Source organism: Zootoca vivipara, chromosome 7 (genome assembly GCF_963506605.1).
Source record: "Zootoca vivipara chromosome 7, rZooViv1.1, whole genome shotgun sequence".
NCBI lineage: Eukaryota > Metazoa > Chordata > Lepidosauria > Squamata > Lacertidae > Zootoca > Zootoca vivipara.
The window spans coordinates 23,817,264-23,845,113 of NC_083282.1; the positions used below are offsets into that span (position 1 = coordinate 23,817,264).

At 41.8% G+C, this 27,850-nt stretch overlaps 1 protein-coding gene across 3 annotated transcripts in view; it reads left to right on the forward strand.

The window, feature by feature from the left end:
• Nucleotides 1-27,850, forward strand: part of TGFBR3 (transforming growth factor beta receptor 3) — a 137,172-nt gene that overhangs the window by 19,827 nt on the left and 89,495 nt on the right. For all 3 annotated transcript variants that reach the window (XM_035123643.2, XM_035123646.2, XM_035123645.2), the window contains exon 2: nt 715-893. In XM_035123643.2, coding sequence (XP_034979534.2) covers nt 833-893 — 61 coding nt within the window. In that variant the 5' untranslated portion in view covers nt 715-832. The remainder of the gene's footprint in view (nt 1-714; nt 894-27,850) is intronic.

Below are 27,850 nucleotides of genomic sequence, written 5' to 3' on the forward strand. Positions count from 1 at the left end.
AGGAGTTGAAACCCAGCAACAGCTTTAGGACACCCAAGTGGGTTCCTCACACCTTAGCAGAATGCCCCTCTCCATCTCAAAATGGCCTCATCTCATTTTGAGATGTGGAAATCCTAAGGGATGTGTGTATGGAAACCTGAGAAGAGCTGATAATTTTGTATAGCTTCTGTGATTCTCAAGATTTTTGAGGCACTAGCTGCCATCATTGATGGTAGGCAAAGTTAGGCCTGGCACACAATCCTGGCACACAATCATTTTAAAGTGAGTATAGTCAAGGCCATGACATGGTTTGGTTCATAAGCAGGAGTTGACTCAAAGTCTGCTTTGTGATTGTGCTAAATTTTGATCAAAGGCTGCCCACCCATGATCAGATTTATTCTGTTGCAACAGTGAGTTCTAGAAAGATATGCTTGTAAAAATTAAAAGGGGGTTTCTCGGGATTTTGCATTGGAGGCTCTGGCTTGGAGCCAAATAGAGTGAATGAGAGTAGAATGCAAAATGAGTGATGGGTTTGTGGTTACACTGGGAGAGAATTAAACCTGTGACTGTAATATAACTGGTTTTTCTTTCATTGTTCCTCAGTATAAAGGCTTCCTTTCTTTTTCTTTTTTCTTTTTAAGGGTGCTGGCTTTCTCTGTGTTTAGTATTGTGTAGAAAGTCATTTCTCTGTAAGACATGCTTTTAAAAGTATTATTTTTAATTTTCTCTTTGCAGGTAACTGAAGACTCTGTATCAAAGCACCTATAGGTGTTACATTTTCCCCGAAGGGTGCCCACCAGGCACACAAAGAACTACAAAGGAAGTTGATCCGAAGACCCCTGGTGTGGCAAGAATGACTTCAAGTTGTATGATTCCAGTGTTTGCTTTGATGATTGGGTGTTTAGCCTCTGCAGGTAAGTAGCCTCAATGTCAATTTGGGCTTCCAAATGTTGCAAGCACTTGGATTTAATTGCAGGTTACATTTTTTTTTAATCACTGGGAGGCATTTAGTTCAATACCAATGTAAATTTTCCCTGGTGTGACTGCATTAGCAATAAATAATATTAGGAAGCTTATTATGGTCTACTACCGTACTACAGGCAAAACTGCAAATTGTAACAGAATGGGTGTGTCCGTATTCTACCTGTGGGCTTCTCATAGGCAGTTGGTGGCTTCCATGGGAAACATGATACAGAACTATATAGATGTTTGGTCTGATCCAGCAGAACTGCTGTTTTGTACTTAAAATGGGCTATTTCCGCCCATGTGTGCTTGCTGCTCATTAAGATTTGTTGGAGCAACTCCCCTTCACATCCCATTCAACATCTGAGTTTTGTTTGCCTGGGACACAGGAGAGACCTTTCTCTGTAGTCATGCCTATGCTTGGGAACTCCCTTCCGAGAAACGCCTGCCTTGACCTCTCCCTGATTGTGAGCCACCGGAAGGCCAAGGCATTTCTCCTTAGACCAGTGTTAGATCAGCCAAACTGCTCATGTTTTTAAAGTAATTGGTTTTGAGTTTTTAATCTTCACTGTCCTGATACATTTTCATCTTTTTGTTGGCTTTGTGTTGGCCACATTTGCACATAATGCAAAACCAAGATCTAGTGCTATCTGCCCAAACAGGAAGGAGCCTGAGTGAAGCACCAGGCTTGAGAGCTTCTGCCTCCCTTCCTGTGCTGCCTGAAGAACTTTGCTAGTGTTTAGTTTCAGGTTTCATTAATCATGGCTTGTTGTGCTGTGCAAACCAGAGAGTGTCCTTTAAAACAAACACTGGTCAGTTGCAAAGCAAGCCAACTTCTCAAGCATGGCCTGATTTGCATGCAACACCAAGGCAAGGTTAATGGAAGCCAAGGTGTATAAACCCACAAACCATGGCTCATGAGTGTGGATTTTGTGGTTAATAAACCATGGTAAAGAGGCTGGGCCAGGTTTGGACAATCAAATTACATCATGGTTTATAAACCATGGCATATGCATATACTTGACTTGTTCAAGTAACCAGATTTTACGTTAAACTATGGTGTCTGATTCATATGCAATGTTAAGCCAGGAATCTCTGAAAGTAAATGTGAGTAAAGTCCTTCTCCAAGCTGGACAGGAGGAATGGGGCAAGGGCAGGGGAGAGCCCTGTGGCTTTGGTTAGGCTCTTTCCTGCTTGCACACATGACACTACACCTTGGTTTTAGAGAAAAACTATGAAAATACATGCCGGCTCAAATACATACCAGCAGCAAGTTCATATGTTTTCTAATCCATGGTGTTCTGAAATGGTTTCTGAAGCCCACAAGTGCTTTTTGTTCTGGCACAAAAGTATAGAGTCCAGAGGGAAGTGTCCAAGATGATGTAGTGGGGAGACAGTGGACAGTGGATAGATGTCTCATTTAAATATGAGATGTTCTCATTGTGGAAATGGTGACCAACTGCAGGGAAAGACATGTCTGACCAATAAAGTGCATTACAAGCTGGCCTCTTCTCTCTCTCTCTTTTTTCATCAATTGCATGGAAAATAATACTCTTTCAAAAATATGTTTAAACCATCTGGGACTTTCTCCAGGGTTTAACTTCAACGAAGGCGTCCAGCCAGTGCTTATTTTGATTCGTTAACAAGAAGTGATTCCTGGATGTTGTAATGATCTTATTTGGTGACAGATAAATATTTTAAAGTAGGCCAAATGTGTCTGAAGTTGATGTGCAGGATATTGATGGTTAATAGCAATACTTAGCAGTTTTGACTGCTCAAAGGACTTTACATACATCATCTCAGTTATCCTTATGGCAACTTTGAAACGTTAGCCAGCATTGCTATCACCTACTTCAGAGAAGTTGGTGGTTTATCCAATGCTACCAGCTGAGTTCATAACCAAAGTTCTTTTAGGCTGCAATCCCATTCTCACTTAGGTAAGCCCATTGAACATAGTGGAGATTACTTCTGAGTAGACATATCTAGGGTTCCAGCCTTAATTATTATTTCCTGCTTGCCATTGCATCAACAAATGATTTAGTTGGCTCAGACAGGATCTTACTCGATGATTTTGGAAAACAGAAGTTGCATTTCATCAGCACAAATAAATTAGTGGTTGTGGGGGAAGGGGAATGAAGTTAACCTCTTGGATATATCTTGAAGATTATTTTTTATGAATTGTTTCCCATGAGACATCCCAAAAGGATTTTCAATATTTGCCCTCTCTAAAACAATCTTGGAGGTTGTGGACCTCGATTGCTGGGGAGGAGTAATCATTTGACTAGTACAGTCTTTGGTCCTCAGTTTCCCAGCTCATTTACAAAGGTCACCAGTACCTTAGACATAGCCTTACAAAGCGGTTCTTACGAGGATAAGGGGATGGGGAAATCCATGCTTGTATGCCATTTTGAGCCCCTTTGAAGAGTGGCATCCTTTAAGACTGACTGCATTCACACAGCAGTTTATCCAGTTTTCCTGGTATTTCCCTAAGTGCTACCAGTCATGTTGGCTCTGCACTGTCTCCACCGCCAGAGGAAGCAATGCTTCTGAGTACCAGTTGCTGGAAACCACAGGAGGGGAGAGGGCACTTGTGCTGGGGCCTGTTTGAGAGTTTCCCACAGACATCTTGTTGTCCACTGTGAGAACAGGATGCTGGACTAGATGAGCCATTGGCCAGATGCAGCAGGCTCTTGTGTTCTTGCATCCTTGTTGCATCATTTCACCAAATTATGATAGGTACCAAACAGCCTTCATGTTTTATTAGATAATACTGTACAGTAACAGTATTACAGTACTATTACGGTATTAAATAGCAACAGTATTACTATGTGTTACTGAATAATACTGAACAGTGGGTTTCCCCACCCAAACCAGTGGGATAGTGTCCTCCTTACTTATAATACTAATAAAACATTTTTTAATATAAAAATGTCTGTGTATGAAAGACAATATAGCACGGTTCTTTTAACAACGAATAGTAATGCTTTCCCTTTTTGAAATCTGTTTTCCCTCTTTCATCAATTCTGTTATTTCGTTCTGATAAGGAAACTGTTGCATCTCAGTTCTAAAGTCGTGCAACACCATGGTGACGATTGGCATGGAAATGGACAATAAAAATAAACATCCCATTTACGGCTGTGATGTCTTTTTTTTTTGTTTAGCTTTGTTTTTCTGGAAGTAAAATCCTCATGGGCTTCCTAGAGTGGATTTGCAAAATAAATTAGAAATTAAGATAGTAGAAACCCCTTGAACAGCATTGTTAATTGCATCATGGGAACTGGATGAGGATAAGGAAATGTTCACCCACTTGTGTTCTCTCTCTCCCCCTTGCTGAACATCTTCCAGGTTCAATAAAGCTCAACAATTTATGTCACTGTTTCCTTCATTATATTTAGTCAGATTTCATTGGAAAGTAAAAGATACAAACTTGTTTCCTTTCCTGAGGGGAGAAATAGCATGTGGACTGATCTTACATGGCTTTCTTAATTTGAACAACTTGTAAAGACTTGAGGTTTGTTTGTTTTACTTTTTTTATTTATTAAATTTCCATGCCACCCATCATCCAAGGATCACAGGGCGGTTTACAATATAAAAATACATAACATAGTAACAATCAAAAACAATATCTCCCCTTTACTATTTAGGAAATAGTAATGTTTTGCAAATAGATGTGTATTTTTAACATAAGAAAACAGCACACACAGAGAGGTTGAAAGGTGATAAAATGAATGGGTCAAATTGTACCAGTTTTGGTACATCGGGTTATCAAATGCAGCAGTAGAAATGCTCCAGAGGTAATGAACAAGATTCTCTCCAACTGTTGTTTGACTACAGTTCTCATCATCCCTCACCATTGGGCCTGCTAGTTGGTGCTCATGGGAGTTGTAGTCAAGCAGCAGCTGAAGGGCACCATATTGGTTGTATCTTGTACCTGTATCTTGAAGCAGATCCATAAAAGAAGATAAGCAGATCCATAAAAGAAGATAACCATGAGACTCTAAGGAACCTGAAGGCTATTCAATCCAGCATTTATAGCTAATCTGCCCACATCACCTAGATTATTTTAACTTCTAATATCTGTAATCACCTGCCTTAAGTATCTTCAAAAGTTGGAAAAATGGTTTAGAAATGATATAGAGAAGTGTTTGTTTTCCTTGGAAGCTAGACCTCTGTATTTGAAGATTATTAAGTCTGAGTCCCCCTGGTTTTCTGATATTGCTTGCCTGTTCATATGACTCTTCCAGTGGCCTCTTTTAAAGCATGTATTAAAGACACCCCCCACCCCCTGATTTGAGGTTGTTGATATTGTTTCTGTGTGTCAGAATTGTGCAAGTTATGTCTTCTTTGGCTTTTATAAAGCTCTGGTTCACTAGTGGTATATTCTGGCCAAATGGCTCGCTCTTGACATATTCCTCTATTTTTTCAGAGCTTGCCTGCAAATTTGGTCCCCTGTGGCTTTGATGCAGCAGAGGATTAATAAGAATGCTCACTGAGTAAATATGGAAAATGGGCATTTCGTTAAATCTGACACTAGATTGTGCTAGATGAATTCTCAAAAGCATGATACTACAGGGCAGTAGAACATCTACAGTGGGGTATGTTCAGGATTTGGAATTCTGTACAAATAGCTATTCAGTGTGTATTATTAATTTATCCAAAGCACCAAGCCAAAAAAGATGTTCTGCGTCGCATTCTTAGGTTTTCTTTTTCTACTTTGCTGCTGTTCTTCTGTTCCACTTCCTATACTGTGTGAAGTATGACTTTGTGCCAAAAAGAAATTTTTGCTGAGGTTTCCTTGAGTGCTACTGAAACTCAAGCAAGAGGAGATTTCCAGAGAGGAAATGAGTTGTGAAATGCTACAAGCCTTTGTACTATGTAATTGCCCTCCTTGATAGTTCTGCTAAGTGATACATTTGAAGATGCAAAACTTTCAGGTGCAAATAATGCATACTTCATTGTGTTATTACTGCAAAAAATGTTTGTTTGGTAGCTAGCAAAAATGAGAGAGCATGCATTTTTATTCATTTATTGCGGCATATCTCTATGAAAATGTGTTTTTTTGGGTGGGGTGGGGTGGAATCAAGGTTAAAAACAAAATAGGCACCAGGGAAATCTTACCATCAAAATCAAACTCCAAAAGCAGCACAGTGAAAATCAATATAGGGCATGGCAAAAATAGTCGGTTTTCAAATGTCAGCTGAAATAGAAAAGTTTTTTCCTGCCTATGAAAGGGCAGCAAGGGGGTGGTTGACAATCTGCTTCTGAGCTGTGATGCTAGCAATAACTTACAAAGGCTTAAAACAATTTGGGACCTAGGCATTTCAAGGACTGCTTCTTCCTGTACTGTTCTGTCCATCAGAAGCAGCTTTTTCCGGGTAACATGGAGCTGCAACACTTGCTTCCTGGAAGACAGAGGGGCCAGATGGTGAGGTCAGCACACTGCAGACACATAGGCAGGAGGCTGGATTAGCTCCACTGGTGCAATGGGAATGCTGGATTGCCTCCCCAATTGTGGAATGCTCTCCCCAGAGAGACTCGCCAGGCGCCATCATTACATGTTTTTATCACTTTCTGCCATCCATGCAAGCAAGAGGCATTATCAGAGTTCAAGGACCCGTTCCAACCATGCAAGAACTTCCAGGGAGGCTGCAAAGCAGGGCTGGTAAGGGATATGGACTCAGGGGAAGATGTGTGTCCTGAGGGGCTGCGTTTGGTCCCCTCGCCTGAGGTTCCCCACCCCTTTTATAGAGTATAACAGAACTTTGGAATATGGACTATATTTATAAAGTGCCTATTTATAATACAGAAGTTGCAATGCAATTTATCCTTTGTAACTTACAAAGCAACCCATCAAGCACCAGGAACCTCTGTCCCACAGGCAAAATTAGACCTGGCAGACAGTTATCCTAATACTGTTTAGGAATCAACAACGGTTGTTTTCCCCAAGCCACACCCATGACATCAGGTGTTGGGAGTTTTAAAGGATGCATCTCATTGTTCCTTGGCAAATGGGCTTTACATTTGGCCCGTTTTAAATTTGGCATCAAATGCAAGCAAGGGATTGGCTTCATTTTGGGAGGCTACAGTGTGCATCTTTGCACAAAAGCAAGACCAATTAAGCTAGATGGACTTCCTCCCAGGCAAGTGGATATAAGGCTGCAATAAAATAATAATAACAATTTCATTTCATGCAGGAGTGCAGAGCCCTTACCCAGAATGAATAAATGTACTCCTTGCTAAAGGTCTATACTTCTTAAACAAGCACCAGTACAAGAAAAACAGCCAGTATTTCTGGCCAATAATGTTAACGATAAAATTCTAGCCAATAATGTTAATGATAAAATTAGGTTCTAAATCCACAAATGAAGCAGGCTTTCAGTTTTTGATATTTACAAAAGATTTCTTTCTTTTTTTTAAAGAACAGCTGGTATCTATGCGCTTGATGACTTTTATACTTGCCGTATAATCAAAACCTTGAGCAGTGACAACAACAATGTTGGCATAGGCAAATATATTCCAGTGGAAAAGTTTATCATATGCAAGGACTGTGGGAGTTCAATAGCATTTTTTAATGAGCATATCAGGACAGCAATTGTTTTTCCAACAGCAGATGCTTCATTTCTAGCCAAGACACTTGGGGCTATATTTTTTACACTACTTCATGTGTAACTTTGTTCCTCCTGCAGACAGTCCAGCTGTTTGATAGGTGTGTGTATTCCCCTGTGAGGTAGCCAGTGTTTTACAAGCTGTCAGTTACTTGCGTATGTACTGTCACCAAGCTGGTCTCTTAAGCATTTGTCCCCCCATGCTGTTTGTTGATCACTTTCTAAGCGGAATATCCCATTTTGATGTAATATTCAGTCACAGGTTCATGGCTGGAAAAAGTATTTTAACAAGTGAAAAGCGAAAGCTCCCATCTCCAATTCTTACCAATATACAAATAGAATCTGTGAGGTTTGTTGAAAACTCCTTCCAGGCCACTTAGCCTTGCCCATTCATAATGTTGATGTAAATGATAAACAGAGGAAATGTTGTTGCCACGATAGAAGGGGCTCAGCAGTGGAACAAACTTTGGTTTAGCAAGGAGAGAACTTAAGCATGAGCCTGGGTTCAGGTGGCACTTGCAGACCTTCCAAGAGTCCCTATTTTTCTTGGATAGTCCTGGATTTACAGAAACCATTCTGGTTTCTGATTTGATCCCAGAATGTCCCACTTTTCCTTAGAATGTCCCAATTTCCATCTGAGAAATGTTGGAGGGTAGGTGGACCAGAGGTTCCCCTAGTGCTGCCATACACACTTAACTGGGAGCGAGCTCTGTTGAACTCAGTGCACTTTGCGTGGCAGCAAAAATAACCGGGAAGGAGCACAGTGATTGCAAGCTCCAGAGAGTAGCTTACTGTGTTGTGCAAACTAGACCTATAAGGGTTACAAAAGCATAATGTAGAAAGAAAGCACTTAGGGTAGGTCGAAAGCTTCCCCCAAATACATACATGCATGACTGCATTCACAAAACGTGCAGAGACTGATTTTGCAGGATCATAACTGACTTTCTACCGTGTGTGGCAATGTGAGCAAGTGCAAATTTTGCAGCTGCATTATAAGGAGAATGCTGGACCAGATAAACCTTGGGATGCTCCAGGAAGGCAATTACCACATTCTCATGTATTGCATGCGCTGTCATTTTTATGACACTCTGTTTACAGTTGACCCTAGTCTTCTATTTTAATAGGCAAAAGAGAGAAGCGAACCCAGTCTGGAGGTCATAAATGCCATAATATGATATGTATTTGTATTAACGGACGCATGTGTTCCAAGTGAACTGTCCAGATTTGTGTAACTTGCCTGGCAGATAACAAAGTTGAAATGTGTCCCAGTGCCTTTGATTTACAAACCCAACCCCCCCCCCCCGAGCCCAGCTTAAGCTTCATATTAAGGATTCTGATGAGGACTTAGTTGTCTGGACCATCCATCTGCTTCTGAATAAATGTCAGTGTTAGGACATCTGAGTATTTATTAGTGGAAAATTTCCCAAACAGTTCATCCCGGGGCTGCAGTTATCTCATTTAATTTGGCTTTGAAGAACCATGTTGGAGGTAGTTTGTTTGAAGGTTTGCGTTTGGGTGCTAATGCATTTTAAAGCAGCATTTAATTGTTTTGCAGCTTCCCTTATGGTCTTTGAAAATTCATCTTTTTTTAAAAAAAAATGCCTGTGTTTTATGGTAGTGGTGATTTGATTGGATGCTGCCTCATGCCAGTTGCTGTTTTTGGATTACTACCAACAATTTTCCTCTTTGAAATAATGTTCTCAGCCATATTGTTCTCATGGCTTGTGGCCACCACTGGACTGACCCTCCCCCTGGGAACCTCAGATTTTCACCCTGGCACTTTCAGGGAAATGAATTTGGCATGGTACTTATCAGACCCTAGAAGTGTCGTAATTTGGCATAAACCTGTCTAGTGGGGAAAGGACATGCCAATTTTTAGTCTCTAGTGAGTATCAGCTGGTTCCGAGTCCAGGTTTATGCTCACATGTCCAGTTGGGGGAAGACAATGAGAGTCTGCTGTTCCACTCAGAACAAGGGTCAGCTTGTCTCTCTGATAACACATCAGATCTCCCCTCAAGCACTTGGAAGCCTTTACTTCGTCATTTCTGTGATCAAAGTAGGGAGGTCCTATTCCATACCCTCTTATGAAAGTAGGGACATCTTAAGGAAAAGCCAGGCATTCCAGAGTCAAATCAGAAACTGGGACAGCTTCTGTAAATCCAGGACTGTCGCTGGAAAATAGGGACACTTGGGGGGGAGGTCTGAGAGTGACAGGAGCTGTGTTAACCCTTTCTGTTGAGGGACACATGGTTTGGAGTTGGGCACAAGAGGGTCATAGCAGGGGCCTTCATCATTATTGTCCTCTCTGCCATCTCTTAAGTTCTTTAACCACTGATATCTGATCTCTTCTCAATCCAGTTACCTTGCAGATTTTTAGAAGGGCTTTACAATTATTATTATTATTGGCAAAAACAAAGAAAAAGGTAGCCATCTTGCTGTTTTAACTATGTTCTCTTAAACATGCTTAGGCATGGTGTGTTATGTAACTGACTAAATGAGTGTGTTCCCCTCCCATCTTTTTGTGTAGCTCCTGCAATCTTGGCATATTCCTTTGTCAATGTAAAGGATTCAGAAGAACTGGAAAGAGAGGCTGCTATATGACGAGAAAAATGGTACCAGCAAACTATTAGCGTTATCTCTTAGCTGAGAGCCAGTACAGAAATCAAAACAAGACCATATCATAAGCCATTTTTCAAAGTATTGATATAATAAATGTTCTGGCCTTTGCAATAGCAGCGGTTATTACATTCAGTCTTTCTTATTCCAAGGACATGGCTCCATTACAATCTAGCTTTGTGTTCACACTGTAACCCTGTCATGCAGGCTAGGTTGAGAGGCCGTGGTTTGTCAAAGGTTATTCACTAAGTCCTGTGGCTTAAATAGGAATCTGGACCTACCCCTCTCAAGTCCAAACCAATGTAGCCAATATAACACCTGCAATATGCTGTCTTGACGATTTCCATTTCCGTCCATGCCTTATGTTTACAAGATCAAAACTGTACATCTGCGGCAAGAAGCATGTGAGTAAATCAACACATGAACACCAGACCAACCTTGATTTTATTGGTATGCTTTAGAAGAAAAGAATTCTAATGAAATGTTTCTGAGTGCTGCACCATTTAATGGTGTTGTTAAAATCTTCTAGTATGTAGCAAAGGCATAACAGGCCTCCCCCGTTTCTTCTTTTTGTCCATTTTTGAAAGTTTACAGATTATACAGTGTCTGCCTGCCAGGAGTAAGTTTATTTCTGCCTAGATGTGTCCCACTGCACATGAGCATATATGATGAGTGAATTGGCCAGAAAACACGACCTCTGCATTCACTTTTTGTTAAAAGTTCTCCGGAGGGTGTAAGCTAGGACTCTTGACCTAGACAATACCAGAGTTTGTGTTAGTGAGAATCCTATTGGAGCAGACCAGGATCCTGTCCTCACAGTGCCAGATGCCCATGGGAAGCTTGGAGGCAGGACCCAAGTGCAATAACATTCTCTCTGCTTACGGTTCCCTCGCCCCTGAGTTAGTGTGCTACTGTTGAAAGTAGAACATACCCATTGTAGCCTTATCTTGCAGGTTGTTTAATCCTCTTTTAAAGCCATTCAAGTTGGTGGCCATCACTGTGGCTTGTAGGAATGAGTTCATTTTCTGATAGTGGCCCCTTTCTAGTTTGATGATGATGATGAATGATGTATAGGCCAAGAGAGAAGAGAGAATAAGACTACTGTAATAACACTAATTTATCCCCCCCCCCCAAAAGATGGAGTACTGTCCTGAATTTACTAGGATGCCCGATCTGCAGCCAAAAGAGATTACTCACTGGAAAAGTGCAACAGGGCAAGAATGAAAACTTGTGCCAAATAACTTTGAGGTGCCACAAAACTTTTCTGTTACGTTTCCTCCATACCGTTTCGCCCTCTCGTGCTCCTGGTTGGGGGAGGAATGGGGTTGAGAGAGAACAATAATTTGATGCCACTCTTTCTTGTGTGTTTATAAGGCAGCCTTCCTCAAGCTGGTGCCTCTCAGAAATTTTTGACTGCAAACCCCACCAGCCCCAGCTGTGTGCTGACTGTGGCTGGTGAGGATTGTAAACCACAACATCTGGGAGGCACCAGGTTAGCAAAAGACCACTGCAGGGCAACAATTCCTGGGGAATATTATTATTTTGTGACGGTCAGATTAAATTTAATTCCTTGCTCAGCCTTCCAGAAAACATCTCTTAAGTGATGCCATCAGAAGCATGTGTCAGATTTGTGGGCATTGCTCCCCTTCCTCCTTGACTGTGCTTGAACTGCCAATAAATAATAAATGTGTTGGGGAGGTGGGGGTTTGGGGTATTGTTTTTGTTTGCTACTATGATACATATTTTTGGGTTCACTTAGGATAGCTCAGTTGGTAGAGCATGAGACTATTAATCGCAGGGTTGTGGGTTCAAGCCCCACATTGGGCAAAAAGAAAGATTCCTGCATTACAGGGGGTTGGACTACTAGATCATCCTCATGGTCCCTTCCAGCTCTACAATTCAGTGAAACTGTGATTTTAAATTGTAAACCACCCTGTGATCCTTGGCTGAAGGGCAGTATAGAAATTTAACAATGAATGAATGTGTTTGAACAGTGTGGCAGATGGGGAAAGAGCATGCATGAGCTCAAGACCTGCTCCTAATCTCACCTTGAGCAGATGCTGTGAGTGAATAATGAATAGCTTTCAAAGCACTCTGGATTTACTTTATGACTTCATTGGTTCCTTGTACTGTCCTAACAATGCTCATCTGCTGTGTAATGCAGGGGTAGGGAACCTGTAACACACCGGATGTTGCTGGACTATAGCTCCAACAGTCCATGACTGGGACATATGGGAGTTGGAGTCCAACAAAATTTGGAGGGCTACACATTCTCCACCCTTGGTTTAACAGATAGACCCTTGCTTAAAGAGGCTAGTTTGGGGATGGCTGTAAAAGGGGGCAGAATTAATGTTTAGATTTTGTGCTATGGCTACCTCCCATCCTGATCTCAAATTACTTTCCATTATCTTCATTGCTTCCATTTAAACAGAGTCCTCATTTTTGTGTATCAAAATTACTTAGGATGGAGGTTACAAGCAGGATGGGGACAGCAATGTGAGCTAATAAAAAGAAGAGCAATGTTAATATTTGCCACTGGCATTTTTTGCATGTGAGTTTGGGGCAGATCTCCCCTTCCTGCTGCCAAAGTTAATATATTTGTAAATAATGTAAGTAATGTAAATATCTCCCAATACTGATTTTTCACAGAACTCTGTTCTCAGTCCTGTTTTTATGTCCTGCAGTGCTTCTAATTCATTTGTGACTCTAAATGGATGTCAAATGAGACAGTCTTTTAAAAACAATTGGCCCAGTAATCTTTTAGATAATCTCATGGAACATTAAAGCTCAACAGTGTAGTTAAAGCACAGCTTTCTAAAATCAACAAGGAAGGACTGTTTTACATGCTGTGGAAAAGGGATTGTTTTGTATTTGGTTTGGATCCCTGTTTCCCGTCCTAATGAGTGAAAATTACCCTTGGCTTTATTAAAGGCTATGATGTTGGTCAGCTGTTTGTATGAGCTTTTGGCTAGGGATTTTGTAAACTGTACGTTTCATTACTATTCTATTTTGTATAGTGTTGATGTTGTGAAGGCCGCCTTGTGTATTTTTTGTGAAAGGTAGGATATAAATTCATGAAATACCTTTATAAAATGCATTATATTTTAGTATATACATCAGTTATACAATTGTCATCATTTATCTTACACTGTTTTACTTCCACACACATCCCTCTGTCGGGTCTTATTTAGTCCTTGTTAAGCTGCATCTCCTTAATTACCACCCTTCTGCTTATTTTAACTACTGCTCATATATCTAACCCCATTCGGAAGTTTATCTGATTGTTATATTTCTTTAAATATTCGCCGAAGTATTCCCACTCTTCTTTTATATCCGACATCTTGATTTCTTATCTTTGCAGTCAACATTGCTAACTCCACATAATCTGTTAGCTTATTCTGCCAGTCCATTTTTGAGGGAATATTTTTGTCCTTCCACCTTAGGACATTAAATAATAATATTAATAATAATAATAATTCATGAATTACAATAAAATAGTATTAGAAAGTTTTCTGCAATATGGAATAAATACCGTATTTTTCTGTGTATAAGACTAGGTTTCCCCCCCTAAAAATAATGTCAAAAATTAGGGGGCGTCTTATACTCTGGGCCATCTCCCCCCCCATTTTCTTAAATCTGAGTCCCCCAAAATAAGGGGCATCTTATACATTGGCGCATCTTATAGACAGAAAATACGGTACCTATTATTATTATTATTATTATTATTATTATTATTATTATTAAGAGGCTTCATTCCGGCTGTGATTGTCATTCCTTAGGAAGTGAAAAGCGGACTTTGGTTCATAATTACATTCACGCATAATAATAATAATAATAATAATAATAATAATGTATTACAAGTGTTCAAAGCAGCACTCTGTGTATATTACCTAATCCTTATAACATGCTAGACCAGGGAGAGCCAATGTGGTGCCTTCCCATCATTCATGACTATTGGCCATCTCACTAGGACTGATGAGAGTCCAACAATGTCAGGAGGAGGGTACCATGTTGGTTACTCTATCAGTGTAAGGTAAACCAGTATAATTATTTCCCATGTTGTAGAAGGTGGGTAGAACTGAAGGGGGGGGGGAGAGAGAGAGAGGCTTTCACTGATGAGAACATAGCAGAGATGAGATTTCAACTTGAGCCACTTTATACATAGCTCTGTCTCTTAGCCAACATGCTGTACCACCTCACGAGCAATAAAGTATGTGGTGTGTGAGAGAAAATGACAATATGAGATTACAGTGGAACCTTGGTTTACGCCTACCTCCGTTTATGAACGCCTCCGTTTATGAACCCCGCGGACCCCAAAGTGTTTACATCCGGGTTCTGCGGCGCTCGGATGCGCAGAAGTGCTCTATTTGTGCTTTGCGCCTGCGCAGAAGTGCTCTATTTGTGCTTTGCGCCTGCGCAGAAGCATGCCTTCGGCGAGCGAATGCCTTGGCGAACGAACGCCTCCGCGGAACGGATTGCATTCACAAACCGAGGTACCACTGTATAGGAAAGGAATACTCAATTTGATGTTTCTGAAGTTAAGATTTCTTTGCTGCATTCAAAATTTTGAATGCTGGTTGTCGCCATGAAGATGGTGCCTCACTTTTATCTCTCTTTCTGTGGGACCAACATGGCTACTTTGGATGGATTGTGAAGTTCAGTGGTACCTCCTGGTACAAGTAGAGAAGACTTGAATGTAATGGTCTGTAGGCTTTTATGAGTAAACCTGCTCACTAAGATTAACAGGCTGCTAAATTTCAGATTGAGATTAATTGGCTTCAGTATTAAGATGACTGACCACTAGAGATTGGTCTCATATCACCTAACATAACAAAAGTTGCTTCCTTGCTTCTCGAGCCTCTCTTTTCAAGAACTTGCTGTCTTACAAGCCTCCTAAAAAAAGCCAAATTTGTATGTCCGAGAGTATGACATGTGTTGTTAAAGATCTATTTAGATAAATTTTAGACAGCTTTACATTCCCGAGAAACTGGAGATACTTGATTGAAATGGCCACTACCAAGTTGTTTTGTTTAATGTTGCAACAGTCCAAGTTTGCCCTCCTCAGGGTTGGATGTTGTCAATTTTGATGTACATCGAAAGGCTGTCAGACTCTTTAGATAAAATCCAGCTCTTTAGTGGAGAGAGATAACCATGGTGAAACCACACCATAATTATGAGGGCTGCCCTGCCCCACCACATGCAGCACTAATGGCTGTATGTATATATATCTTCTATGAAGCACTTATATGAAATACCAATGTTCCATTAGTATGTGTATTAATAAGGTTATGGAAATATAAGTGACAAATAGAGTGAAACTGGTTAACCATAAATGTTCACAAGCTGCTCCACTACAGCAAAGGGAACAGCTGGCCATTAAATTAACAAAATTCATATCGAGTTTTTAAAGTGACATTTTTGTCTTCTGTAAATGTTGTTTTCATCTTGTTATGGAAACGATGTGTATCTAATTTTAAGTGGGTAAGAGTAGGAGAAGGAGGCAAACATCTCCTTTCATATGCACTTACTAGCTGTGGAAGTGGGAGGTATTAGCAGCCAGCACCAAAATTGATGCTGCAGTGATTTCTAAACAAAACATGCATCAAGGAAGATGGAAAGAGAGAGTGTCGGTTTATTCCTTACATGGCTTGTTTTTCAAAGATCTGACTTCCTTGATAACTTCTAAAAAGTAGTTTGTGTTGGAGGGAGTCACATCCCCAAACAGGAAAAATTTACTTGCATGATTTCACGACCAATCCCCTAAAGGATTTTTGAGATAATTACAAGTTAAGCTGTGTTTTTTTAATGGTTAGGGTTTCCTTTTCAGTTGCTTCTTTTGTGTAAATATACCATTTTCTGGAATAGCTTGCAAATGAATACAAACTAACCATATCTGGACCTGCAAAAATTGTAAATCCTATGCAGACGTTCAAACCCTTAGTAGGGTTTAGTAGGGAAAGTGGCATTGTAGCAACCTAACTCTCCATTTTAGGCTAGTTCACGGGACTTCACATTTTCAAAAGAGCTATATACATGCAATTCTTATACAGGTGGAGTGGACCGATGTGCATTATTGCCTGTTCTAACTATCACATCTCTGCCATTTAAAAAATCTACAAGTAAGGCCTGAAGTTCTTGTTTGGTTTAAGTTTGGCTCTGCTTCATATTGGTCAGTTGGATTGAGAAAAATCTTCCTGTTTCAGTATTTAAGGAACCAAAAGGCTAGGTAGAAATGGAAACAACTGTGGTTCTGAGGTTGTCAGCCAGATTTGTTGGTTTATTATGTCAGGGGTGGGGAACATCAGGCATGGAAGTGGTCCTGTAGGCCTCTATCTGGGCCCTGGAACTCTTCCCAGGCCACATCCACTCTCCTAGCTCACATCCCTCAGTTCACCTGGCTTTCCATTCCTCCTGAGTGTTTTTGTTTCTTGCTTGCTTGGATGGAGGATATAGATGGCTGTGTGAAACTGGGTAGGAACAAGCCTACTATACTAAGGTATATTTCACATTTCTTGTTCTTTCTACTTTTTCCTCCAGTAGGTTGTCCAAAAGTAAATGTGACCTTTGGCATGGAAAAGGTTCCCTATCCCTGGGTTATGTATATTTTTTCTATGTTAGAGTTCAGGAGGTTCTAGGCAGCCTGCTAGACACCCATCAGGCTTAGACTGTGTTTTCCTTCAGCAAGGTTGCTGTGTAAAGGAGCTGTCAAACAAGCCAGGTCAACCACAGGGCAGGCACATGCACGGGAGGCATGGCATGCAATTAGCTTTTTATTAACAGAAAATAACAACACAGCAGAGTTCTCTGATCCGCCTTAATCCAGGTGAGATGTTGCTGAAACTGACCACTAGCTCCGTCTTTCCCCCTCTAGACTTTCACTCTGGATCCCTCCCAAGCAGACGAAGGCTGTGTCGAGGGGGTGAACTCCTCCTCTGGGCCTGTTTGGCCCATTGCTCAGCAACGTGCAGGACTCTTCCCAAGCGGGGTGTCAGAGGGAGAGACGAGCCAGCAGGACTGGGACTGTCCTGCTACTGTGTAGCAGGGCCAACCTCTGATTCCTCTCTGTCTGAGTCTGCACTCACACTGGGACTCTCAGCCTCTGACCCTGTCCTAAAAGGCCCTCCTTCTGGCTCCTCTTGAACCCTCAACCCGCCAGCTTCTAGCACCTCCCTGCTAGACTGCAGACTGCTCTTCAGTGTCCCACCATCAGGATCCGGGATCTAAGTCTTCTTCGGTGGGTGGCTCCCACACTTATCGAGTCTGTCACTGAAAGCCCCATGCCTTCAGACCAGGTTGTGGGAGGAATTAGGTTGATGGAGTCTTTCCTTTGAGTCAGTTTAGAATGGACTAGACTAGTGCTGTTGTCACCCAGGTAGGTGAAGGGTGATATCCAGCCATGATCTCACTGCACTGTGTAGTTATTTATTTTGTATTTATTTGTACAGTGGTACCTCGCAAGACGAATGCCCTGCAAGACGATTTTTTCTCAAGACGAATGCGTCTTGCGATCTGATGGTGACTCGCAAGACGAATTTGTTTTGTGAAAAATTCGTCTTGCGAATCGCGGTTTCCCATAGGAATGCATTGAAATTTAATTAATGCGTTCCTATGGGCAAAAAAAGAAATTTCAATGCATTCCTATGGGAAACCGCGATTCGCAAGATGAATTTTTTGCAAAACGAATTGACTCGCGGAACGAATTAAATTAGTCTTGCGAGGCATTACTGTATTTAGTTATGAGAGTTTAGACCTGATACCGTCCATCCTATATGAGACCTTCCGTCAGCATAACTATAAAACTAAACTCGTCAACTCCAAAATAATAAGCAGTTGTAAATGTGAGGCTCTAACATGAAATAAATAAATAAAAATCCGTGAACCTTTCTGTGACCTTTTGTTGGAAAATATTCCTTTGTTTCTAGCATTGGGCCTCCATGTGGGATAGGTTTGACTGCTTGTCATGACTTGAACTGTGCTCAAAAGAAGCCAACACACTATGCTACAAACAGCTATTTCCCTGCTGTACTGCCTATCTTACAACCTTTGTTTCCCAGTGAATTTATGTGCTACATCATATAATAGAATAGCTGTCTATTACATAGTTAATAGATCAATGACCTTGAGCTGTGTCATCCTCCCCGCCCCCTGGTAAAACATAATTTTTCATGGCTGCATCATTATTTTCTATAATGTAAGTGGGCAATCAGTGCATGTCCCGAGGTTATAAACGGTACACATTCCATAATCAATCAAAGTCTTTACGTGTTCCAACAGCGTTGGCTTACACTACTGTATAACTCCTACTAATTTCACCTGCCATTTCTTAGCTATGTGATGCATTTAATGGTATTCTGCCTGCCTACCCTCAACCCCTGGTTTTATGGAGAAGTGGTGAATGATTTTTTTAAAAAATATAACAGTAAAAAGAAATACACACTGTTAGGTAAACAGGAATTTAATTGGATGTCTTTAAATGTAAAACCATTGAAGTAGTTGCCTAAGGAGAAACTGCTCTCATTTTGGGATTAGTTTTGCCTCGTAAATCATAAGCTTATAGCAGCAGGCAGCCACTCCAAGAGGCCGTTGGTGTAGCCAGCGCAAGTTGAGTGTGCAAAACCCAACTGTTTGGCTTTCTTTGAAAATGACATGGATTTATAGACCCCGTTGGCCATTGTTTAAAGAGCAGATATAATTGCCAAGCTAATCAGAAGCCTAGCCCTAGCCCCAAAGAAGAGAGAAAATTGAGTAATTTAGGTTTGGCCTCTCAGAGCTGTGTGCAGATGCTGCAGAAGCAACGGGTGGTAATTGCTGATTTGCAAACACAGATCAATCTCCCTTGTTCCTGAGAATGTAAGTTAGGTGGGACATTAAACAGAGCTTTGTCCCCTCCCCACCATGTCAAAACATTTCTGCCTGTAGGGTACCATCAAGAGGTGCTTCACCACAGCACAGGGTTTCTTACATGGTGGACCCAGTGGGCCATTTTCAGGTGGTCCTCAGTGCCGCAGCCTGCCCAAAGCCTGCCACTTGCCTGCCAAGCAGTGCCATAGCATTTGGGTTTGATCAATGTCAGCAGCTCCTTGCATGCTTAGTAGTGGCTGGGAGACAGAGAAGTTCAGGATCGAGGGGGGAGATCTCCTTCCATCATCATCATCATCTGAACTGGGGATAGGAAGAACGAGGAGAAGAAAGGGAAGTTGTTACAGGAGGAAGAGATGACTGTAAAAGCTCCAGGGAGGAGGGATGGAGGAAGCAACCAATTGCTGAGGGACGGGAGGTCTCTGAAAGGAGAACTGGAGAAGAAATTGGAGATGGGTTAACATATTTTTCAGAGGCATGTGGAGGATGGGAAGGGGAAGGTATAAAAGAAAACAACCTTTTCCACTTAGAGCCTCTGGTGGGCCTCAGTAATTTTCAGCTGCCTCAAGTAGGCCCTACAGTAAATGATGCCCCTGATGTTAAGCAACTGAGATAGAAATCGGAAGTTTCTAGTTCTACTGGTACTTACTAGGTGGTCTTAGGCAAGCCATTCTCTTTCAGCCTCACTTTTCCCATCTGCAAAAGGGTTACATCTGAAGCACTCTGAACATTTGAAAGTACACCTTGGTTTGGTTGGCCATCTGTCATGGGTGCTTTAGTTGAGATTCCTGCATTGCAGAGGTTCAGACTAGATGACCCTCGGGGGGCCTTCACCATACAAATCCAGGATTCCAGGATTCTATGATTGTACTGTTTTCAATACCTGCTAAAAACGTTTCTGTTCAGGCAAACCTACGCAGACATTTCATCTGATTGTTAAATTGTTTCTAAGACTGTTTATTTTACCTATATGTTTGAAAAAAATATTGTCTGCTTATGAAGTCTGTTGATTTTATTGGTATTTTCTTAGCAACGTTTTATGTGATTTTATATAAACTGTTTACTGTTTATTTTGATTAAGTGATACAGTATATAGATCTTGTTACATTAAAAAAAATAGATTTTAGGGGTGTTACATCTGCACCGTAGCCTAATGCATAGCTGGCAAGTCTCCCATTTTTTGCGGGAAACCCCTGTATTTTAAACCGTTTCCCGCTGGCAGCCCAGATTGGAAAAATTCCCGTAAATCCCCCAGATTTCCTGCCTGCCAGGGAGGCTCCATTTTGGGTCCTGGCGCCACCCAATTTCCAGTGCCCAGACATGGGTAGCGAGGCACCGGAAGTCGCCTCTACGCATGTCCTGACATGTGTAGAAGCAACTTCCGGTGCCACTCCGCCCATGTCTGTGCACCGAAAATTGGGCAGAGCGGCACCGGAAGTTGCTTCTACGCATGTCCAGACATGTCCAGTGCCGCGCCGCTACTGATCCCACATTTTTCAGCGGGAGACTTGGCAGCTATGGCCTAATGTGACAGTAGATTTCTGCCATTGCTAAGGGTGAATTTAATATTTTCAGAGACAAAACCGACCAAAGCCATATTAAGAAAACACTTTGTGGAGAAATGCCAGTCTTCTGTGATTTCACACCAATAGAACCAATCTGTATGTGATTTACAACCAGATTAATTTTTCAATTAAATATTGCGTCAATAGCTGTTTGTTTCTGGCACATGTATCATCAGGCTCTTGTCTGGATTCATTTTTTGCACGAGGCCCATTTTACTGAGAGAGGCAAATGGTAGCGCCATGGGAACTGTGTTCTGTTTGTTACAAAATGAGATATGTCAACGTCAAGCAAATTGCATCTAGGAATAAAATGAAGCTGGGGAATAAAAGTGCCTCTAAGAGGGGGCGGGGGGAACTAACCACCACCAAGGCAAACCAACTCTGTTTAGGCCTCATGCTGTTCTCAAGAGCCATATCTGTGCATCTTATGGATGCTGGAAAGTAGCCAAGGTTAAGACGAAGCGGTTCTGTCCCACAATACATTAAAAAAGATTCTCCCAGATGGATATTTACATGTAATAAAAGCTCCAAACACTTCATATTCCTTCCCGCTTCATCCCACCCAGCAGATTCCTGGAGCTTACCTCCTGAGAGTAGAATGATATATATGTGCTTGGGTGTAACATAAATCACATGCTCACTAACAAGAATGCTTAAGTGACTATGTTTACTAGGGTAGAAACAAGATTTCCTATCTGTCAGGTGAACAGCTGTAGCTGTTAACAATTAGTGGGAGATGCAGTTTTATAGCTCAATTGTCCAGAACAGGTGCAAGGGAAGGCAGCCTGGCCCTGGCCCAGTATTTCAAACAGCGATTAGAAGAACGGGCCCCATGTTGTCGAAAAAAGGCAAATGAAACCCCCAAATATCTGGACAATGTATTTTTTCCCCTGTTGGGCCTATCAATTAAAATAGATACCGGTAGGCTGAGGTCCTCTAACTTGGAATAAGGTTTTTCTGTAATTGGGCCTATATAGTATCCATAAAATAAAGTCTCTTCCCCCACCCCCTTTTTCTTCTACTAAAATAAGCATGGCTGAATGCTTACCAGGTCAAAATGGAAAACCTACATTCTTTCCCGTTTCTGAATACACTAAGCCAATGCTAAGCTATATATTTTCTGGCAGCCTTCCAGCAAAGCAGGCTTTCTAATTGAAAACAACCCCTGCTTATTGCTGACCTTCAAAATGTTCATGGTTTTTCTGGGAATGTGGGCCAATGTTTGTTGTGCTCAGGCACTTAAGAAACACACAGTGTCCACGGGGATTAAACTCTGGTGGTAAATTCTGTGGGGAAGGGATATTGCTATAGTAACCCGACGATGGTTTATGCTCCTTCTCTCGTGGCTCTTCTACTGTAAATGGAAAATACAGCTGTGGCTCTAAATATTTGTCCGCGTTTTTGGTGTTTCTAAACTCAGATCACTGCATCCTATTTTGCAGTTTACCCTGTCCCTAAAGTGAGGACTATGTATTTCTTAATGATAACAAAGATGCTTACATCTTGTTTCAGGGATTCCAGCATATGGCTCAAGAAAATGCCCTTTCCTATGTTTTATGATGAGATGGGCAAGAACAGTGTATCAAAGAACAAGCATGGTTTGATATCTGAAGGTCCCTCTTGATAGAACTGATTAACGTTAACTATAGACCAGTCAAATCTGCAAGTGACCTAAGCATGTTTGCATATATCGCTGCAGTTTTATGAAGGGTTTGGGGGGGCATGGGACGGGAGAAAGATGTTTAATGTTTAAATGTTCATGGTATTCCAAATAGCTGCTTTATTTGGCATCAAACTGCTGCTTAAACTTAGCATTATTTATAAGTCTCAGCTAGACTTTTTTTTTTTGCTAAAGATATTGTAGAAGTGTTAAAGCAAATCAGGGGCATCTAAATCTGTAAGGACATAAACCAGTCTATGTAATAGTTAGCATCACTGAGGTTAAGTGACGCTCAAAGCTGTGTGTGTGTGTGTGTGTGTGTGTGTGTGTGTGTGTGTGAGAGAGAGAGAGAGAGAGAGAGAGAGAGAATTCAACTAAAGGATAATTCCAGTCAGTTTTAGAAGTGGGAAACTGAAGCTCTGAGACTTGCCTGAGGCTACCTGGAAAGTCCATGACTAAGTTGGGACAGCTGCTTGGGCCAGACAGAAATCTGCACTATTTTTTCCTAGGGTGATAGCTACTACTGCTACACTTTTGTGTAGCCTAAGAAACGAATATAGATGTTTCCAACCTTTGTGAGTACATGGCTCCTTTGACCAACTCCATTCTTTCTGCAGGCACCCCTGTGGGACTCGGGAGCCTAGTTGTGTCACCTCTTGCCTGCAGAGCAGGCAGCCTCTTGTCCTTTTTCAAACACCCTCCCTTGTGGAGTGTTCCTTCAGGCTCCTCTCTTTCCCCCTCTCCTTGGGAGTCCTCTGGGCAGCCACTGGTATCTGAGCCACCCCATGCCCCAAGAGAGGTGCCTCCTCACACTGTCCCACAGGGGCCTGGGAAGCACCCCCTGGCCAGCCCCAGAGGCACCATTCACGTTGGGAGCTTGTAGCCAAGGCTGCTGCAACAAACAGCTGTGCAAACTTTTGAGAGGCAAGAGGGCATCAGAGAAGGAAGGAAAGAGGGACAGAAGCCAGTGTTGTCTGCAGCACCCCTGACCATTAATTCAAGTTACCACAGGGTGCCATGGCACACTGGTTGAAAACCACTGGACTAAGATACAAGTGGGACTGTGGGAGTGGCTAAGTAAAGCAGGGGTGATGGAGCTAAATGCACCAGAATACGACTCATGGACAGGATGGTTTACTAAACCCATTCTTCATGACCTAGTGTTACGTATGAATGCAGCCCATGTGGCTATCATTCTCTTACCTAGCATAGATCATGCACTTCCATCTGTGGATCTAGAGTTGTATTCAGCTAACTTTTACTCAGAGCAGACCCATTGAAATTAATGAGCATGGCTAAGGTAGGTCCGTTAATTTCACAGAGCCTCCTCTGAATGAAACTGGGTTGAATAATGCCCACTGTCTTTGGACATGCAACTATAGAGCTGGATTGTGCCCAGTAAATTCTGGACTCTTGGAACAAAGCAAAGGCTTTGAATGCAGTCTCAGATTTGTATTCAGGAAATGTGAGTCTGTTTGTGTTTCCATCCATGATTAAGAATTCAGCCTTTCACATCCTTCCTCCTCAAGCTTAATAATGCATCTAGTACACACATACATACATGTGCAGAGAGAGAAAAGTATCTATCCAAACATATTCTTTGTTCTTTTCTATTTCCCAATTATTATTTTAAAAACGAGAACTAGATTTTATTAGTGATTGGAGCAACAACTTTCAGGCTAATATACAGGTCCATTTTTTCTGTTTTGATTTCTACAAAAAATAAATTTTCAGTGCAGTAAGGGTGGATGGGGAAAGAAAAATAGCTTTCTTCCCCCTTATTTTTCTTAGCATTTTTAAAAATTTGAAACCTTACATGTCAACACAGAAGAATTGTGAATAAGCATATAACATGTCTTGTTTGTTGTAAATAAAAAGGTGCAAAATAAATGCAACAGGACAGCTAACTTTGGCGATAGGGCTGCTGGACCTCTGAGCTGGGTTAATTCTTTTATTTCACAGTGGAGATCTATTTTATAATTTGGTGGTGGGGGTCATTGTTTTGTTAACTTTTGGCCAAACATTTTCTCAGAGATGAGGTTAAAGCTTGGAATATTATAGAGAGGGAGGTTTTGTTTTGTTTAAGCTCTTGAAACAAGATCAGCTTTCAGGTTTGGTGTAATGAGATTGGCGAATGGGAGTTAACTCCTATTTAAAGGGTCAATTATAGGAATTCAGCCTTCAGCTGAACTTGGAAACTTGTTGTTATTCATTAGAAAGCTGAAGCTATCTCTCCTCTGCCGTTCACCCAGGGAGGCTTCACCCACACACCCACTTGGCGATGTATAGGCTTGGGGGAGTATCTTTGTATTTTGGAAACCACAAGTTTTGTAAAGCAAAGTACTGGTTTTCCACAGTCTCTATGTGCCTGAAAACTGCCATGAGAGAAGTGGTCCTCCTCCTTTTGCCATCCAAAGAACCCACCATACTTGTCAGCTTGATAGCAGAATGATGACATGTAGGCTGCATTGGGACAGCATTTTATTCTGTTTCTCTGACATTCCCTTACCAGATAATGGTGCACTTGGGTGCACATACATCGACAGAGGCCTTCCATGGGGCCCATAGCACCCTCTCCTTGGCTCCTCTCCTGCCCCCCCCCGCTGAAATAATGTTGCTGGACTAAAAAAAGAAAAGAAAAGAAGGTAAAGGATCCCTGGACAGTTAAGTCCAGTCAAAGGCGACTCTGGGATTGCGGCGCTCATCTTGCTTCAGGCCGAGGGAGCCGGCGTTTGTCCACAGACAGCTTTCTGGGTCATGTGGCTATGACTAAACTGCTTCTGGCTCAAAGGGACACCTTGATGGAAACCAGAGCGCATGGAAATGCTGTTTACCTTCCCGCCGCAGCAGTACCTATTTATCTACTTGCACAGATGTGATTTTGAACTGCTAGGTTGGCAGGAGCTGAGACAGAGCAATAGTAGCTCACTCTGTCATGGGGATTTGAACCGACGACCTTCCAATCGGCAAGCCCAAGAGGCTCAGTGGTTTAGACCACAGCGCTACCTGCGTTGCTGGACTACCAACAGCCTCAGCCTGTGGTCAGGGATGATGGTATTCCATTGTATTCCTGCAAAAGCTGGAGGGCACCATGTTGGCTACCCTCACCTCAGAGGCTGTGTTGTGCGGAAAGAAATTACGTGAAGGTTGAAATACACAGCTGTTAGGTTTAGGTACGCACAACCTCCATCTGTACTCTTGCTGGGCATTTTACCAAACCAGACAAATCCTGTGATCTTCCCTTATCTTTTGTTTTTAGTTTCCAGTGTCATGTGTTAATGACTTCTGGCTGCAGGACTGTAACCACAGTGCAGAAAGTGAGCAGCTACTTTCTCTCCCTTTCTTTTTTTCTCGCTTTTTAAGGATAAGGAATGTACAGACCTGCACTTATTTCTGCAGCCACATAGAGAGACTTGAAGCTCAATCTGTGTTTACTTTTGTGTGTGTGAGTTTTGTTTGCTGATTTATGAATTCCTGCACAATTTGGTTTAAAAATAAATACACATCCAGTCCTGGACTCATGCTCCAGGTTTTATAATGTCTAGCATTTCCTTACTTATTGTCTTTTAATTTACCAAATGAGCTTATTATGACTGAGTTTCAGCAGTACAATAAACAATACTGCTACACGTTGGGTCGAGGCTTTTTGGTTGTATTCTGTTAAAATACAATGGCTTTAAAAATCCCTTAAGGGTTATTTATATAGAGATAGCTCCGTGGAGTTTGGTTTTCTTCTCCCTTGAGTTTCAGTATGGAAACTTGACTGTACAACTAGCTGAAAGTTTCCTGCCCTTGTTACTTAAACAGAGCACTTCCATCCATTGTTTTCTGTCCAGCTTCCTACCCTTTCTGTAGTTAAGAAGGTTCAAACCAAAGACAGATTTATGGGTTATCTCTAGGTGGGGGTTATATGCTTGTGTTTGGTGGGGGGGGGGAAGGCTTGACACAAACCTTACACTATGAGTCAAAGTGATGAGTTAAGTCCAGCATCTCTGGTTTTATGAGCCTTTTCACTTTCTTGACATTTCCTGGTTTGCCAATTCATTGCAGTAAAATATTTTCAATAACTGAAATGCTTTGCCTCCTCCTCTCCCCAGTTTGTTTTTATTGGGCTCTTGAGGGTAAATGGGTGTTGCGTTCCAGAGTCTCTAAAATCCTTCCATTTGCAGGAATGTGACATAGAATTACTTTCTGCACATATCATGGTTCTTGGTTACAGACAGTCCAGTGTAGTATGTCAAGAGGAGAAGTGAATGAAATGTGTTTTTTTTTGGGGGGGGGGGATGAGAACAAAGAGGCAAGTAAGGGGGAAAGTCCAATGTAGCTAAATATTGGAGGTTCAGGACAAAAGACACTCACTGATTTAGTCCACGATGACTTGCTACCACAGATAGCTAGTAGCATGCACGCCATTGCTCTTGAAAGAGTAGCCACTAGGAGACAGTGTCTCTAAAATATCTCACTGAAGTCTGGAAGAGATTGAGGGAAGATGGAACATAAGAGAACAACATAAGAGAGTAAGCCTGTTAAAACTAGCTAAAGATGCATCCCCACCTCTGGCCTGCTGGCAATTGCCATCCCCCCCCCATCTGCCTCCTGGATGAGGCCACAGAATTATGGAGCAGCATTGCAAATGGTTTTACTTCTTCAACCTATAGAGAAGCAATGAGTTGTCTTGACCATGTGAATCCTCATCCCAGAACCTGTCAGGCTTGGACAGCAGGTTGGAACTGAGCAATACCAGGATGAGATTGTCTTATCCAGGGATTGAGGCTGTCATATTATTGAAACACAAGTGTCAATGGATCTGAATATTGGTTAGCCATCTGGGCCGACTCGTGTCCCATAGGCTGCTTGTTCACTCCCTGGAGCCAGCCCTGTGCTCAGATGAACTTGCTCACTTTTTTCTTTCTTTTTTTAGGTTAGGGAGTGACTCTTGCCCGAATTATCCCTTTACTGCATCTGTAGCTGTTATCTTTACCAATCTTCTTCCAGGTTCCAGCTGATTCTTTGCAAATTTACTATCCATTCCTGCAGAGCTGAGCTTTGAAACTTTTTGCCCTTAGGCTGGCAAGGCAGAGCTGTGCGAGATAGCATCTGAGCACATTTACAGAAAGTGCAGGGATATAATCCTGAGAAACAGCCAGCAGAAGCCTAGTGAACATAGGAATTACAGGTTTTTTAAAATACAACAACAAATAAGAACATAACCAAAGGCCCATCTAGTCCAGGATTCTGTTTCCCGCAGAGACTGACCAGATGCTTATGTGGAGCCTGCAAGCACTTTCAAAGTAATTTATGGTCTCCACAACAAATAGTGCAAAGAGAGGAGTGCCCCAGTATGGAGCCCTGTGCATCTGCCCCCCAAGACTTCTAATTACTTTCTACAGATGTTGCATCTTGGCCTGTATTGCATGTGCAGCACTCAGCAGAAGTGGCATCAATCAGGTTTCTTATTCATTCCCTTATTATTATAATTATTTTGTGTGTCTGTGTGTCTGTGTGTGTTGACGAAAGTTTTAAATAAACAGCTAAACTGCAGTTCTCATTCTATCTAGGTTTGTACTGTACTGTGTATGTTGGCAAAGTGTTTCCTGTTTCAG